This window comes from Zalophus californianus, chromosome 9, assembly GCF_009762305.2.
Source record: "Zalophus californianus isolate mZalCal1 chromosome 9, mZalCal1.pri.v2, whole genome shotgun sequence".
NCBI classification, from domain to species: Eukaryota; Metazoa; Chordata; class Mammalia; order Carnivora; family Otariidae; genus Zalophus; species Zalophus californianus.
The window spans coordinates 51,261,412-51,279,282 of record NC_045603.1 but is presented as its reverse complement, the minus strand read 5'-3'; the positions used below and the strand labels follow the sequence as shown (position 1 = coordinate 51,279,282).

Here is a 17,871-nt window from a genome sequence, read left to right as displayed (position 1 = left end):
GACTGGTTTGAGGTTCCGCTCCTGGGGGAGACTGAAACTGTAAGTTGGGTATTAAATCTTAGTTTAGGGACTTGGGCTTAGCACAAGTGACTCCATTTTGGGCTTGTCCAACTAGGCACATAGTTTGTCATACTGGATGTACAGTTTCTCCTCTTATTTTTTTTTCTTTTCCCATGAAAAACTCTTCTGTAGGGTTCATGTTAACAGCTCCTGTAGGGTCCCTCTGAGATTTGAAAGTATTATTAGCTATTTCCTCAATGCTGGGAATACAGTTTCTAATTTTTAAACTAATTCTCTGTGGTCCTGGCCAGATGACTAATTCTCTCTTTCTTTCCACCGCGGGGGCTTGAACTCATGACCCTGAGATCAAGACCTGAGCTGAGATCAAGAGTTGGATGCTTAACTGACTGAGCCACCCAGGTGCTCCCAGATGATGAATTCTCGAATAAATTGCTAGCTGTATTAGTGCCTCACCTTCCAAAATTTAGGTTGAACACAGTGTTTCAAAACAGCTAAGCCTCCAGAAGCCAGCAGTGTGTAGACCTGCTCTCATCTTGCTTTCACTGTCTCAGTCCGTGGTTGGTTTTTCCCTCTTACTGCTTTCTTGACTTAATGGGCTTTGGATCAGACGGACCCGGTATGAACCTTATTTAGCTTCTGCACTGACTAACTGCACATCCTTGTAAGCCTCCATTTTCCTATTTGCAAAATAGGGATAATAGTGGTACCCAATTATAGAGTTATTAGAAGAATTCAGAGTCAGGTTGTGAAGGGGGTGGCACAGTGTCTGGAGTTTGGTGGTAAGATTCACGGAGGGCAGCTGCTGTCTCACCTTCTGCCCTTCCTCAGCCCCTCCCAGGGACTTGGGTTGGCTAATTTTGCTGTCTGGTTTTGGAAGTGTGGCCAGAAAGGAAAGGGAAGCAGAATGGGGGAGGTATATCGAGAAGACCTTTTTTCCCCCTAAGTGCCTGGAAAGTTTGACTGTTTGTTTCAGGGATTGCCAGAACCCTCAAGGCAGTAGGTCTGGGCTGGGATTGGCCTGGGCGAGGCCCTTGGGCATTCTTCTTGTAGGGGGTCCTCCCTCTCTGGTCTCTATTCTTCTGGTCTTTCTTTGGGTGAGTTTGGGTGTCACGTAACTCACCCAAGCTGCTGACTGTGGCCAGCCTTGTATCCCTGACACTCTTCCTGTGACTTTGGTGTTTCTCACCCCATCTACGACTAAGCAGGAGGGCAGGAGAGGATTTCTGTAGAAAAAAGATACATGCATACAATTTGCTTATGTGAAACCCTTCTAGGTAATAATTCGCCTGCTTTTTATTTGAATTGCTGTAACATCTTTTACTTCAGAGTACTTGCACCTCCTTGGTAGGAGGATAGAAGGTGATTCCTCAGACAAAACCAACACCTGGGGCTGTATTTGTAAAAGAAAGGCTGCTAAGGTGAAGCTGGATGTGAAGGTGTCTTCTGAGAACAGAGGGCAGCAGTGGGGAGTCTTTGTCCTTCCTCAGGTATTGCCTGCCTGCCGTGTGGAAGAATGAGGCCTTCTACATGTGGTACTTCAGTCAAGCCTTCTAAGGGCTATGAACAGACTTACTGAAAAGAGCAGCCTTGAGTGGAGTGTAGGGGAGGATACTTCAGGAAAGGCGGTGGAGTGAATGAATGGGAATAAGAGTGATCGAAAACGGTTTGAACCCTCGTGGCCCCCTTTGGACTTGCAAGTTTGTCTCTTTAAAATCTTTCCTGATCTGGACATCTGGCCGGTTATGGTTCCATAACCAATCCAAGGACTGACGATTCTTTCCCATCCTCTCATGGTGCCACCTCTGTACGTCAGATGGTATGAGCGAACTTTACAAGTGTGTTTGGACTAGTGCATTAGTAAGGCTGCAATGAGTAAGAATTGAGGATTTAGAAATCCAGGCCTTAAGGAGTTAAATGTGACTTCCTGGACATTGCCCTCAACAAATTGCTGTCATCCACACTTTTTAACTCTGTGTTGCCTGAAAACATAGAACTGGTGTTAACTTAGATTCCATATACTATTAAAAAAAAAAAAAGCCAAAAACAAACCTTAGACTCCATATTATAATTGTAAAGGAAGAGCGCCAAGTACTTTTGGATAAGCTTGCTTCTGATAATTTTTCTTGTGAGTGCTGGCCCATACACATTTCTAATTTTCTCGAGACACTCTGTTCTCCGTTCACATTAGGTTGATGACTCCTATTTGCTTGCAGGCCTCTGCCCTTGATTTTCAGATTCCTGCTCTTGGTGGAGCTGTAGCAACCCAGAGCCGGCTCAGCTTCCCAGATGGGCTCCACCTGCCTCCTCCTGGTTGCTGCAGCATTCCCTCATGCTTCCTGTCTGGCTCGCCTCCAAATGAGCCTGCTCATTTCCTTTCTCTGGAACCCCCCCCTCCCCCTTATAGCCAAGGTTCAAAGGTTCCATAACCAATCGAAGGATGGGGAGGTCATAGACCTGACCTGCAAACTCTGACCTTTGTAAGAGCCTCCGGGATCTCTGGCCTAACCTGAACTGAGACTGTGGCTCCGGAGCCACGTTTAAATTGCTCTTAGCCAGTGGCAGGGGCTGGCTGCTGAGCAGTGAGAGGTTTTTAATCTAGAATTTAGGGAGGACACTGTCACCGCTTACCAGTGTGGTGTCTTTCTCACTTCCCTCCTGGCTTCCCAGGGGTCACTTAGATCATTTTTTCCAGTTAATTTTCCTAATACACAGTGGCGTAGATAGAATATTAGTAAACTGGGGCGCCTGGCTGGCTCGATCAGAGGAGCGTGCAACTCTTGATCTTGGGGTCGTGAGTTCGAGCCCCACGTTAGGTGTAGAGATTACTTAAATAAATAAACTTAAAAAAAGTATTAGAAAACTCATTGCTGAAAAGGACAGGGACCATAGTCCGGTGCTCTCTTAATAATCAGGGAAGCTGTCCTTGAGGACGCGCTTTCCCCTGGAAACCCAAGAACCCACCACTTCTCCCATCCTGACGGAAACCTCAGAGAGGTGGCCCGAGGCGGGCGAGTTGACTCACCTGTGGCCGCATTCTTTTTCCAGTTGTCAAAGCTGATGAGCTGGATTGGGATGTGCTTGCCTCTGAGGCCTTTAATAATCTTTCCTTTCTTTGTTACCCAGCTCACCTAGAATTTGAGAAAGTTAAATCAGTTGTGAAAATGTATCACCTTTCAGAAATGAACAGCATCTTAATTGACTCCCTTTGAAAACATGTCGAACTGGGATTTTTTGAAAACATGTCTGAGTGTAATCTGGTATGCCTTGAGGTTGGGCTCTCTGGCGGGGGCACTCTGAAGAGACTGGTCCCCCTCCAAGTTTGTTTTCTGGCTCCAAACAAATGAGTGGCTGTTTGACGATTGGCACGCGACCCGGGTTTGAAAGCACAACCATATAGGGTATTGCGGACTGGTAACCAGGGGCTTTTAAAAGTGAGGTCATGGAAGGCCCAGATGAAACTCTCTTCATGTGGATCACAACTGCAATTAATCTTATTAACACCCTGGGCCCGGGCCTGCTCTCACTGCCCCTCGTGTGTGAGGGTAGTTAAGGGGCATGCTTTGAAGGGCTCGCTTCTTTGATGGTGCAGATGGAGAACAGAAGCGTATAAAACTTTGTTTCTGGTGTTACAAAGGCCTTTTGTGTGCCCTTGCAGATGCATTTAGTTTTGAGAAGCAAACAGAAGAACCTCAGGCAGATTGATAAGCTGTACAAAAGCAGGGATGGATTGCAAATGCAATCTTGTAGATGTGGGCTCTGTGACCAGATAGCATCAATCCGTTGAAAAGGAATGTGCGACAGCCGCCTTCCAGCATCGAGCTGGTCCTAGCACTGTAATACGGAGTGGAAGGTTTAAAAAATGCTGTCAGGTTATTGGGAGGCAGGAGTAAACACAGGAAGCAGCTGATTGAAGAGGTGCTGCGGATGCTAGATCTGCATGGATGGGGTAGCCTAAGGGCTCCTGAGATAGGGAAGTGAGGGCTCTTCTGGTTAGGATGGCTTCCTGCGTGGGGTGGGCCTCGATGAGGAGGATCACAAGGTGAGGGGCAGGGTGGTGTGTGCACACGAACTCTTAGGGGAGAGTTAAGTGTGGCTGAGTGGTAGGGGTGAGGCTGGGAGGCGGTAGACCGCTCCTGTTGTCCTCTCTCCCAAGTGCATGTAAGAGAGGCCTAGTACAGTGCTCCATCCTTATAAGGTTACGGCCTGGTTCTATTTTTGAAGTCCATTTAAAAAAAAAAAAGTCATCTACAATACCCACCTAGACTCCCTTCTGCTGTTCTCTTTGTTGTTTTAACAAGTAGCCTTGAGACAAAGAGGTGGTTTAAAATTGTCAAGTTCAACAGATGTGGTTTGGGTCTGCTAATATCCCCAAATGAATACAGGATCCACTCACTAAGTGAATAATTAATTAAAGAAATATCTGTTCTTATATAATGTACCCATCTGCTCCTAATTAATGAATTTCACACTGAGAGCATTATTACAGGTCTGTTTTCTTTTAACCTGCGGGTCTTCTCCGACCCGGAGCATTCCAAAGTGCTTTGGGACTCGCCCAGGGGGTGGGAGAAGGGGAGGAAGACGAGCAGCACCCTTTCTGTCCACAGAACATCCCGGAGGAGCAGTGTTCCCCGGGGACGGGGGCTGTGGGGGGCGCTGTGCGTATTGCCCTCCCCCTCTCAGCTGCCCTCCCCCTTTGCCGGCTGCTTTTCCCACCCGAGATCGCACCGGGGCCTCTCTCCGTACGAGGAGGGGGAGGGGGCTGTGACAGTCTTTCCCTTCCTTTTTCTTTGCTCTTGGAAACGGGAACAGCAAACATCTTTTATGACCTGTAGCTCGGAAGGTGAACGTGGGCAAGATGAGCCCCTGAACCCTCGCCTGAAGGGAAATAGCACCCCAGCTCTATATCCCACTATTTATAAAAATCTTCCCATCTGGCAGGGGGAAAAGCCCTGGACTGGCCAGGATGAATCAGCACACCCTGGCCGTCCCCCCAAGATAAGCGTGAGTTCCTAGATGGGGCGCCCAGCCGATGGTCAGCACCGGTGCCGGGAGAACATGGCTGCGAGCAGCACCCTGTACTAATAAGGTCATGAACAGCAGCACCGAGCTCCCCAGAAACGAGTGTTCCTGTTCGTTCCTTCAGGAATAGAATGTCGTTTGCTCCACAACGGTTGTCTTTTGACTTTAGCTTCTTATTTTACATTGCTCTCTCATAGCTTTCCCCCACCTTGTTCTTCATTTACACCCGTGCACGTTACAGTCTCGATTCACGTTGTCCAGTTGAGCCCCACGAGCCACACATAACTATTTACATTTAAATTATTTACAGTTAAATAAAAATGAAAATTCCGTTTCTCATTTCAAGTGCTCACATGCCTCACGTGGGCTGGTGACTATTCTTTTGGACAGCACGGTTCTGGAACGTTTCCCTCATTGTAGAAAATGCTGTTGGATGGCGCTGATGTATATCAGCAATGCTGATCCTAATTTGAGAACTTTCTGGGCTCCCTCAGCACCCCTACCTACTTTTAGATCTTCGAGGTTGTGGAACCAAAAGTGAAGAACGTCTGACAGGCATCGAATGTACGTGCAAAGCTGTCCCCTGTGGCCCTTCTCACGCCCAGGACATGCTCCCAGCCTGAGAGACCCTGTCCGTGGCCTTAGCTCTGTGTGAGAGCCTTTCCTGTCTTCATCATGGGGTTTCCACTCTGCACACTTACAGGACATTTCAGGACAGTTTTTTTTTTTTTTCCCCCTGCTAAAATGTAGTGCAGGAGCATCTAACTTGATTCGTGGAGAGTTTCTTTTGACCCCCCAAACTGCTTGCTCACTAGCTGCTCGAAATGACTTGCTTAAGTGCAAACCTGCTTTGGTTTGCTGATAGGTCTTTCCCTGAAGGTTGGGGAAAGCTCTCTCCCAGAGAAGATTGTTCTGTTTTGGTGGGGTCTGCAACGCTTCGTTTGCTATCTTTGTTGGAACAGAGCCTGGAAGGAGGACCTTTAAAGAAGTCATTATCAAGGCTCCGTTCCACTGGAGCTGGCCCTGCCTCCATTCCATCTGCAGCAGGGGCCCCGTGCTCCAAGACAGGGCAGTACTTGGTGTTTTATCCTGTACCCAGGACAGGCATTTTTGTCCTCTGGGTAGTGCCCGGGGTCTCCCAGTCTGCTGGGGACATCATCAGGTGACTGTCCCTTCCCCACCTGGAAGATGCGATTGAAAGTAGGAATTCCCGAGTTTGGAATCTCGCCTCACCTCGAGGGAGCGCCTGTTGGCCTGGTAAATCTGCCCTCTTCCACCGACACAGGCTCGCCCTCACACCTGCCGGGAGTCCCAGCGGCTGCACGTGGAGCGGTGGGCCCAGCCACAGAGAGGCCTTGACACTGTTTTGCTGAGTGACCGTAGTCAGGCACTGTGCGCCCATTGCCCCCCACTCAGAGGACCTGTGCTAGTTGCGTTTTTTAAAGGGGCCGTAGCTTTATTTTTTAAAGAAAACGTGCAAGGGAGTGGGGCGGGAGTAGGACCGACTTGACTGGGCTGTGGGCGCGGAAGGCAGAGCGGCGGCCGCCACAGCTGGCTGTGTCCTGGCTTTCAGCGCTTGGCACCGAGCCGGGCGCCAGAGGGCACTCAGAATTGTTGAATAGTGAGTTGTAGTGTATTTTCGTAGCAGCTCTGTAAAGTACGCGTTGGTTTGCGCATTTTACAGAGATGAGGAAACAGACTCCGAGAGGTTAAATAGCTTGCCTTTGGCCACACAGCTAGGATGCCCCCCCCCCCCCCCCCCCCCCCCCCCCCCGGCCACGGTGGAGCGGGAGCCAGTCCTCTTGGGCGCTCTATCTTGTCGTCGTTGTCAGAATTTTAACTTAAAACGTTAAGTTGAGATAACATTTCGAGTTACAGAGAAGTTAGCAAGAAGGGCACGAACAGTTCTCAGACCCTTGGCCCAGAATTGTACAGGGTGGTCTGGATTTCACCTGGGACGGCCCAGCGGGGGGCGGGGCGGGCGGGGGACGCGGGCAGCACCCTGTACTTCTAAGGTCATGAACAGCAGGGCGGCAGAGCGGGGCCCTGTCGGGGGAAGTTCCCGGTGACCCCACCCAGGAAGCAGGCAAACCCCAGAGCAGCCCCCGGGTTTGCTGGGTGAAAACACGGGAGGAGAGGCTAGGGTTCATCATTTTCCGCGGAAGAAAGGAGATTCTGGAGGGTTGGGAGACTATAAAAGAAGAGTGGCTTATAAATAAAAGAGAGGACCTGCGGCTGCCCACGCAGACGCCCAGGGGCACGGCTCAGCAGCCTGCGCGCTGCGGGGACTAAGGCTGCACTCAGACGGCTGCACCCCATGCGTTTCCTGTCCTTGCCAGCGCAGGTCAGGGTTAATGTCTGTACTGTTTTCTCAGTTTTCTGTGTGTGCACTTGCCACACAGGTTTTGAAAAACCCCTCCTTATGTTCACCTTTTGCACCCTTGTACACACTCTCCCCCTTCTGGGTTGCATGTTTTTTCTCCTCCTCCTAAGGCTGTCTTCCCAAAGGCATCGCATTCGGAGGAAGGACAGGAGGATTCTTCCCTATGGGAGAGGAAAGAGGGGTGTCCTCTTTTAAAGGGGTAGGGGTAAAGATTTGGAAGTTTTCCAGCTCCAGAGACTTCCTCCAGTTCTGATACTAAAAGAAACCAGTGTTCTCCGCTCCGGGGCTTGAGCTTGTGACTTCTGTGCCTTTCCCCCTGCTTCCAGACTCCTCCACCCAGAAATTGCTTAGTTATCATTTCAGAAGCTTTTTTTCCCTCGCTCTTCCTCACTCCTGCTCAACCTGTGCTGGACAGTAAGTGCCGTGATGGTGGAGGTGTGGTGCCTGATGTCCCCGCGCTCCAGCTACGGCCTGGCACACAGCAGAAGCTCCGTCAATATTTGCTGAGAGAGCCGCCCTTGGTCTGTGGCTGAGGTGTGCAATTATGTGAGGTCAGTAAACTTCACATAAGAGAGGAGATCTTAAAAGTTCTCATCACAGGAAAAAAAAATTGTAATTATGTGAGTTGATGACGCCTGTTAACTTGTGGTCATCGTTTTGCAGTATATACGTATGTCAAATCCTTTTGCAGTACACCTAGAACAAATACAGTGTTATATGGCAGTTATATCTCAATAAAAAAAAAAAATCAGGGTCCCAGCCTTTTAGGTGTTAGCTGCTTCTCTGGGATCTATTTTCCAGTTGATCCTTTAATAACAGGGTGTTCTGCCTTGAAAGGATCTTGGAGGTCCTTGGGGCCACCTCTTTTCTGTTATTGCTCGTTATGGTTTCCTTGGTTTTTAATCTCTGAGAGGGAAGGATAGTTGTTACATGAGCATGTCTCAGTTATGCCTGTGTGGGTGATCCAGGGAAAGTTTCTCTTTCCAGACCAGCTAGGTCCTTCGGTTTCCCCCAAGCTTCTGGGAATGCTGACATGAGGAGGCCTAGGGATGATGGGTGCTTAGCTAAGCATCCGCAATTAAGAACTCACCAGGGGCACCTGGCTGGCTCAGTCAGTATACTACTCTTGATCTCAGAGTTGTGAGTTTGAGCCCCACGCTGGGTGTAGAAACTGCTTAAAAATAAATTCTTAAAGAAAAAAGAACTCAGGGCGCCTGGGTGGCTCAGTTGGTTATAAGCAACTGCCTTCGGCTCAGGTCATGATCCTGGAGTCCCAGGATCGAGTCCCGCATCGGGCTCCCTGCTCAGCGGGGAGTCTGCTTCTCCCTCTGACCCTCCCCCCCTCATGTGCTCTTTTTCGCTCTCTCAAATAAATAAATAAAATCTTTAAAAAAAAAGAAAAGAAAAAAGAACTCACTAAGTTGATTTGACCCTGCCTCTTTGCTCTTAATCACTCTCTCTATCCCTTCTCTTTTTCATTCTTAGGCTTCTCATCTCTTATTTAGGCAGTAAGCCCCTAGGGTGGATATATGCTACAGTATTTGTGCAGTTAGCTATTTTGTTCATTTTTAAACATGAATTTATTTTAGATAGAGAGTGGGGTGTGGGAGAGGAGCAGAGGGAGAGAGAGTATCTCATTCAGGCTCCACGCTGAGTGACGTGGGGCTCGATCTCACGACCCTAAGATCACGACCTGAGCCATAATCAAGAGTCGGATGCTTAACTGACTGAGCCACCCAGGCGCCCCTATCTTATACATTTTTTTTTTTTAATTTTGTACATGTTTAATGGTGGGCCTTTGGTTGCCTTGATTTCTTAAATGGAACGAGCCATCTTGCTCCATAGGCCACACTGGTGAGAGCTGCAGCAGATTTTGCAAAATTGCCCTGTTAGGCTAGGAAGCACCTTTGAGATGATTCACGCCGGTCCCTTTGATTTGATAGGAAGTGAGGGAGTGGACTCGGTCAGTGAGCCGAGGGCACGGGATCAGTGGGCGACAGACGCTGGGTCAGAGCCCTGGCCTTGCTGGAACTGGGTGGGCTTCCTTGTCACAGCGCCCTCATGCCCCTCCGGGGCCACATCTCACACCTGTGAAGTGGGGATCTCTTACTGCCCACTTCTTAGTATTTGCTTTGGAGTCTTTGGACAGTCTGTACTGAAAAATGAACGTCGGAACAAAGCCTCATTATCCTTGTCTGCCATGGCCAGCAAACTGTGGATGGGAAAGAGCCGGGCAAGCAGAGAGGTGCGATGTGTGTTCCGATTTTCCTTAGAAATAGTCATTGAATCTTCTGAAAAGTTACTTTAATCTACGGCCTTTTTTTTTTACCCCTTTCCTAACCAGTGACACCAAAAATAGGATTGCTTTGGGGTTTTATGTTGGCAGACAGCATGCTCCCCAAGGAACTTTGAGGCTCACTCCTCCCGCTGGGGAACGAGGAAGCTGTCTCTGTTTCTCCAGCATTACCAACAGGGGCCCGTCTGACTTCACTCCGATGCTGCTGAACTTGGGAAGTTACTGACCTACTTTATAGTCAGCATACCCCTGTATTCAGGCTCTGAATTAAAATAACTTGACAGCTGAGTGTATCAAGAGCCATTTTATGTTTTTTGTTTTTTGTTTTTTTTTAGATTTTTTATTATTTGAGAGAGAGCGACCACACATGCACGCAGATGGGGGGAGGGGTAGAGGGAGAGGGACAAGTGGACTCTGCTCTGGGCGAGAAGCTCGGCCCACAACCCCAAGATCATGATCTGAGCTGAAATCAAGAGTCGGACACCTGACTGGCTGAGCCCCCCAGGCTGCCCCTAGAGCCCTTTTGTGTTCTTTATTAAAGTGTTCCTGCAAGTTCTTTGGTTGCCACGCTGTGCGGCTCAGAGCACTAGCTCCCCGTGAGAATATGAGGACCAAGGCCAGCTCGGGCAGCCTCCGGCTGTGAGGATGGCCCGAGAAGGGACACCTTTTCGGACGTTTTATTGTGGGGGATAAATCAGTCCATATTAGCTGCTCTTCTTCTTTTTGACTTGAAGACGGTTAGGACCCTTCATCCTTTGAGCTGCTACTCAGGGTTGCGTGTGATCATGTAGCCTTTCTTTAAGTCTTCAAACACCCACACGGGAACAGTGGGGGCCTGCTTGTGTTAGTGGAAACAACATAGAGGACCTGGTTAAATTGGAGTTTGGTCTGTTAACCTAGCTGGGTTGTCCCCGCACAAGCCACACACCCCCCGAGAGGTCTCAGGAACTGGAGTTACTGAGGGTTGGTAGGCTTTGGGTCCAAGCGTCACTGCCACGGAACAGCTAAGTTTTTACTGGCAGGTGAATTTACTTAGAACTTGATCTCCTTTGGAAACTGGAATAACATCTGCTTGGGTAGGTCGTTGGGAGAATTAAACACAACACAAGACAGGTGTCTTGGATAGTTGGCTTCATGGGGTCCCAGCACACTGGGGTTTGGCCGTCTGTGATTGCATAGCCATTGCATAATGTCATGTGTTGGTTGAGCTCTTTAGACAGTAAACCATCGGCGAATCCTTCAGTGGTGAGAGGGTTCAACTACTCTCCTGTCCACAGTGTGGAGAGTCAGAGCTGGGGTGAGACTGGAGGGGTTGGGGACGGTGAGAGTGGGTGGGCAGGGGAAATCTTGCTACTTGTATCTTGACATGAGGATTTGTTTGGAAGGTAAATCACCCTCTGGTAGTTGTGTGTAATTAGGTCATTGATTGCCAGTTAATATTACTAATTACCATACTTTTTGCTTAATGAATATGGTGAAGCTGTAAAGACCATACAGTTCATAGAACGTGCTAAAGAGAAGCTTTTGGTATACATCCGTAAGTATTGTTCAAAATGGAAATGGCCAGTCTTGCAGGTACTCTTAGAGAATGGTGTTTGTGCAGAAGGAAAATTTAGCAAAGACAGTTTTACAAAATAAGTGAAGTGTTGCTTTTAGCTGCTGATGGATTAGTTTTATTCGATGTAGCCCTCAGGAGGACTTAGTCTGAAGGAATGAAAGCCATATTTGGTGGATGACCCTGAGATTTGAAAGTGAGAGGGCGTGTGTGTTAGTGCCTGTGTGTGTATGTCAAGGTGAAGTGCTCCAGAGTTCTTGTGTGGAATGTAAAAAGAATCCTGGCTTATCTGCATTTTTTTCTGTGCTTGTTCATGTGTAGCATGGCTTGTTTTTCTTCTAGGATGTGGAGAAAGAGAAGGAAACCTACAATTACCTCAGCAAAGAGGAAATCAAAGACAAAGTTCATAAATACAACCTAGCAGTCACAGACAAGTTGAAGATGACCTTGGTAAGCACCCATAGTACTGTTTGCGCTGACACGTCAAAAGACAAATACAAACTGTTGGTATTACCATCTGTATGTTTTAAAATCTCTGAATAGCATTTGCGGAAGTTTAATGGTCAAGGTATGCAGGACAATAGAGTATTTCTGCAGTTTTCAAATTGAAGCTATATTTTAAAGTAGCTTTATCGCACCATCGGTTAATACTTTAAAGTTTTATTGTAAAAGCTTTTTTTGACCCTCTGAAGGATTTTTAGCATTGAGTATTGCCATTGCCATTTGGTACCTCAAATTCTAATAAGGCGTAGATCAGTTTTATCTTGTGCAAATAAGTATGAAAGTGTGGGGAAGGGATTTCATGCCCGTGGTTTAGAATATAATTGAGCTAAGATTTCTCTGGGCTGGTTGTCATGGAAGATGGCGAATGTAATACTCAGCCTCCTACATGTTGTTTCAGGCTTCTGCAGTGTGGTACCAAACACTGAAGCTCAGTGGGGGGTGAGGATGTAGGAGGAGGAAGGCACAGGGCTTAGTGACAGCAGAAGGAGAGCCAGCAACAGAGCCAGAGTATTCATGTGCCTCAAACTGGACTGGCGTCTCTGCTCGTCCTCACGTTTGGTGACTTTCCTCGAGGCACCTGCCATCCCTTGGTACCCGTTTCCAGGGCCCTTGGACTTCTGCCTCTCAGGCTATTGACTGTGAACTGACAGTTCAGTAGAGGACAGGGTGACTGGTTTAGAACAGGCCCTACTGAATTCTGTGGCCTTAGGGGGAGGAGCGTTACATATAAGCCCTTGTGATAAAGGATCCCTCCCCAGTGGGACTCCCCCAGAAGGGGGGAAGCGGGACACAGGATCCCAAGATTATTCTTCATTACTCCAACAGTGATACTGTTTCAAATGCACTTTTCATCAAAGGAGAAATACTCCACTTGTCATGGGTTTTTCTTCCCTCCCCCATGGAGATGAAAACATGCAAGTTTCCATCTTGTTGCAAAAATAGAAATTTGAGGCGTTGTATAATACTTTCCACAAGAATGAACAAGTGAATCAGTACTGTAAATTGATCTTGTGGAAAGGAAGAAAAATAATGGACCAACAAGGAGTTTTTTAATGTTTAATTAATTTAACTGTCTCATTTCTGTATAACACCTGAGGCTTTGTTTTAATAAAACATTAGAATACACTTTTTTCTAAATATACTGGATGTAAAAAGAAAAAGTGAAGATCAGACCATTATTACTATTTTTGGTAACTAAGAAATAGTCTACCATCAGTTAAGACAAGTGCTAAACTCAGCAAGTTGTGTATATTAAATATGTACAGTTTATTTGTATAAGAAGCATACCTCAATAAAATGGGTAAAAAATAGTATACAGAAGGAGTTATAAACACCACGTTAAGACAAAAAAGACAAGTGTTAATGACTATAGTTCACATTGTAGCTTCAACTGGTTTTGCACTCTTGCTGCTTGAAGCACCTGAGATATGTCGTCACGCGCTATGTGGGGTATGTGCTGTTTCCAGACGTTTCGGTGAAATTGATAATCTAGGACATACCGTGATAGCCACTAGGAATGAGATGGCTTGTTTGCGTACTGTCCCCTCCAGGCTTGTTTAGGTGTTCCCAAGTCCCCAGAGACCTTCCTTTTCTTTCTTTTTTATTTATTTTTTAAGATTTTATTTACTGAGAGAGGTAGAGAGAGCGCACGTGCAAGCATGAGTGGGGGGAGGGGCAGAGAGGGGGGAAGATTCTCTGATGAGCAGGGAGCTCGATGCAGGGGCTCCATCCCAGGTCCCCGAGATCATGACCTGAGCCAAAGGCAGACGCGTAACCGACTGAGCCCGCCAGGCGCCCTGCCACCTTCCTTTTCTGTGTAATCTGGTCACCAGCTGCAGATGTTTCCTTTGAGCATTTGGCCCCGGCATGTCCCCCATGCACGCGTGCATCTTGGGATTTGGCTGGCCTCTGCTCTGCTGGACCGTAACCTCTCCAGTGGGCCCTGACCTTTCAGATGTCGGCTTCAGAGGCGTCCGTCTCGGACTGCGGTCCTCACAGCACGAGGAGGCTTCTGTCGCCATATCTGCCCTACAGACCCTGGCTCTGTAAGCACTTTGCCGGGGTGGTGTTAACCTCCCTCTGAGATCCTTTCCTTGGGGGCAATCTCAGTGAAGTTCTGTCACAGAGCTGTAAAAGCACAGAACAAGAGAAAGAGGGTCTCGCCTTCTCTCTAACAGTGTGCTTTTCTTCCTGCTTCAGAATTCAAATGGGATTTACACTGGCTTCATTAAAGTCCAGATGGAGCTCTGCAGACCCCCACAGACTTCTGGAAAACTCGCTCCCAGTAGCAACGGCTGTATGAACACGCTTCACATCAGCAGCACGAACACCGTCGGGGAAGTGATTGAAGCCCTGCTCAAGAAGTTTCTCGTGACCGAGAGCCCTGCCAAGTTTGCACTTTATAAGCGTTGTCATAGGGAAGACCAAGGTATGCTGCCAGGCCTGAGATGAAAATGGTCTCTGCTTTTCTGTCTGTCCTCATGAGCAGCAGGAACACTGCTGGGTGTGTGTATCTCAGAGCCCAGGGACAGATTCTGGAAGCTGTGGTGATTCTGGCTTACACCTTTAATGTTTCCTGGCTTTCCTGTTCTTGAGTCGGACAGTTGTGGGTCTGAGGAGCTCCAAGGCATCCACACGTGATGGGCATTTGTGGAGGATTTTGTGATGTGTGCATGGGGGGATAGCTTTGAAATTTTTTTTTTTAAGCCTTAATGTTCTTCAGAACAAAAAAGGATGCCGCTGTGCTTGAACGTTTCGTTAGCACATTCCACATTTGATGTGCGTCCGCACGTGGGGTGGTTTTGGGGACTTGCGTCCTCTGAGACTTGGAGGATGGGGAGGCACGTGTGTGTTACTGCACATTTCAGACTTAACTGATGTCAGTGGCACAGCCCTGGGGTCTTGTGTTTCCTGAGCTCGCCTCACTAGCTATATGACCCTGGTGCAGTGTAGCACCCCCCACCCCCCAGAGGCACATAACAGTGGATGGATGGCATTCTCCTCTGCGGTCTGCCAGTCTGAACTTAATACCCACATTCAGCAGGTAGGAAGAGAATATTAAGTAACTGCGTGAAACTGAGTATGGTAGTCAGGTACCCGAGCAGAAATTGATAACCAGGGGTGGATGGCCGTGATTCAGTGAGTCACCAAGTGCTCGTTTGAAAATGGTATAGATGTGTGGGCAGTCAGCTACTTAAACTGTTTTTTGGGGAGTAGAGCCTACAGCAGCAATGGAGGAGGTTATAGTAACTTGACATGCTAGAAATATCCTTCAGTTGTTTGGGGATGAAACGCAGCTAGTTACTGAGCGTGCATACATTTTTTTGAGCCCAAACCCAGACCATGGGCTGGGCCCTGCGGAATACAAAGAGGAATAGGCCAAGGTTCCTACCCTCAGGAGGCCCTGGGCTCAGAAGCGTGGGGTTTACATCTCCAGGGAAACCAGTACCTATGATGCTTCATTGCCTGCCCACTGGGCTGGAGCTGTGCGGACAGGCGGTGGTAGCGTCGTGGGCCGGCAAAATCTTTCATCACTGCAGGCAGTGCTAGGACCGCGTGCGTGCGCGTGCGTGTGTGTGTGTGTGTCTGTCTGTCTGTCTGTCTCTCTCTCTCACAGGAGACACAGCTGTGTCTGCCGCCAGCCGAGCCCGCATTCGGACTGCTTGGTTTGTTTGTAGCTGCTCACAATTCTAAGTTAATCTATAGACAGATTCGCTCTGATTTCATGTCCTTTGCATGGTATATTTTTACTGTTTCTTAAAGGGGTTGCAGATGCTTTTGTAAGTGTATTTTCTTGCTTTCTGAAAGGAGCAGCAGAATGAATTACAGGCCCATCTTGGGACTAACTAATGCCCATTTAAATTCATTCTGGAGGATTATTTTCTTTGTAATAGAGGCACAGTGTGTATTTGTGCAGCTAGAACGGAGGTAGTGTAGATTTCATTCCGCCGCAGGCTGTTCACGGTGATAGGGGCAGGAGGACAGTGACTTGGTGGCTGGGTGACGGGGGCTGTTGCCTTGATCTGGAGGAGGGGCTGGAAAGCGGGGCGTACGGTCCGGGGATCGACGAAATACTCCAACGGGCTGCCTGTTTGCTTACGCAGTCTACGCCTGTAAGCTCTCAGACCGCGAGCATCCACTCTACCTGCGTTTGGTGGCTGGGCCCAGAACAGACACACTGAGTTTTGTTCTTCGTGAACATGAAATCGGAGAGGTAAGTGATCGTTCATTCTTGCTTTACACTGTAGAGAGCACCTGGCCCTGTTTTACTGCTCGAATCTAGTGACTTTATTCCTGCCAGGGGGTGGGCATCCAGCTGTCTCTCTCTATCTCTTGGCGTGTGTGTGGGGGGGAGCTGGTCTGTGGAGGACAGGTGTTTTTGAATTGACCGAAATGAACCCAAAGTTAGCCTATGATTGATATGTGTATATATCAATATCTATCTATCTATATTTTTAACTATTCTTTTTTTTTTAAAGTCTATATTTTTGCCGAGTTTTATTTTGTATTTTATTTATTTTTTTAAAGATTTTATTTACTTATTAGAGAGAGAGAATGAGAGGTAGAAAGCACGAGAGGGAAAGAGGGTCAGAGGGAGAAGCCGACTCCCCGCCGAGCAGGAAGCCCGATGTGGGACTCGATCCCGGAACTCCAGGATCATGACCCGAGCCGAAGGCAGTTGCTTAACCAACTGAGCCACCCAGGCGCCCCTTAACTATTCTCTTGGTTTATAATTTTCAGAGGTGGAAAGAGCGCAAGCAAGAGATCTCCCTCCCACCCAAAGAGCCCTTTTCACTCCTGCCTCCAAATTACCCTAATCCAGCTAAACAATGAAAGTCGATACTCTCCATATGTTTGCTGCTAACATCTCCAGGCTCATTCGTTTAAAGAGAAATAAAAGGAAATGCAATCAAAAAATGAAATGTCAAAAAAAAAAGGTGCAGTTTCTTTACCACGAAAGATCTAGAACTTTCTAAAATCTTTTTTTCCTTTTGCCAAAGTGATTTAGAAATTATGTTTGTATATGCATCATTTGCCATTTTCTCTCCAGGGAGGATTGAATTTAGGCCAGTTCAGTTGAAGGAAAAACGCCCTTTGTACTGTCCTTCTAGATCAAACGCCAGCTTTAAAACGACACTTGAGTAAATCTTGCAAGCCCTGGGTCTCTGTCTTCTGCCCAGACAGGAAATGGCATGAATTGTCTGTGTAGAACATTGTGTGATGCAGTGAGAACAGTTTCAGGTTAAAAGTTAGGAAACCAGGACTCTGCTTCCTGCTGGTCCTCTTGTTAGCTTAGGTTAGGTTTCCTTGGGTAAATCTTCCAGTCTTTTCAGCCCTCAGTTTTGAATTCTGTAAAGTGGGACTTTAAAAGGTGGTTTTGAGTCACAAATTAAAAGTATACATAAACATGCCTTGTAAATTGTTTATCTGTAAGTTGGAGCTTGATCTGGAGAGTTTTAGGAAGACAGTGCTGTTTTAATTAACAGAATATTCTGATGTAGAAAGTTTTGTTCTCCTCCATGTTTCTTATTTTCCTTAATAACCAGGGCAGAATTTTCCAGAAAGTCTTCTACCATTGTGCCTACTTGGTGGTTTTATTCCATCTGTTCTACTTGTATTAGGTTATCTCTGGTCTTTTCCCTCCCCACACCCCTGGGAGTTCCCCATCAGAAATTGTTCCTGGGGCACCTGGGGGGGCTCAGTCCGTTGAGCGTCTGACTCTTGATTTCGGCTCAGGTCATGGTTTCTGGGTTGTGAGATTGAGCCCGGTGGGCGTAGGGCTCAATGCTCCACACTCAGCGGGAGTCTGCTTGGGATTCTCTCCCTCTCCCTCACCCCCTGCTTGTGTGGTTGTGCACGCTCACTCTCTCTCTCTCTCTAATAAATAAATCTTTAGGAAAAAAAAGAAAGAAAGAAATTGTTCCTGTTTGAGGCAGTGATTCTCAGCCCAGGACCCAGGGCCCCCTTTTGGAAGGGGAGGATGTGTCGCTTGAAAAACAAACAAACAAAAACCCTCCCTGGTGATGTCAAGTACCTTTCTTGACCTTTACTGATCAATTAAAATTTTTTTCTTAAACCCCACAAATGTTTACT

At 47.6% G+C, this 17,871-nt stretch overlaps 1 protein-coding gene across 1 annotated transcript in view; it reads left to right on the top strand.

The window, feature by feature from the left end:
• Positions 1–17,871, top strand: part of RASSF3 (Ras association domain family member 3) — a 67,867-nt gene that overhangs the window by 46,311 nt on the left and 3,685 nt on the right. The window contains exons 2-4 of the mRNA XM_027594506.2: positions 11,617–11,724; positions 13,978–14,206; positions 15,882–15,991. Coding sequence (XP_027450307.1) covers positions 11,617–11,724; positions 13,978–14,206; positions 15,882–15,991 — 447 coding nt within the window. The remainder of the gene's footprint in view (positions 1–11,616; positions 11,725–13,977; positions 14,207–15,881; positions 15,992–17,871) is intronic.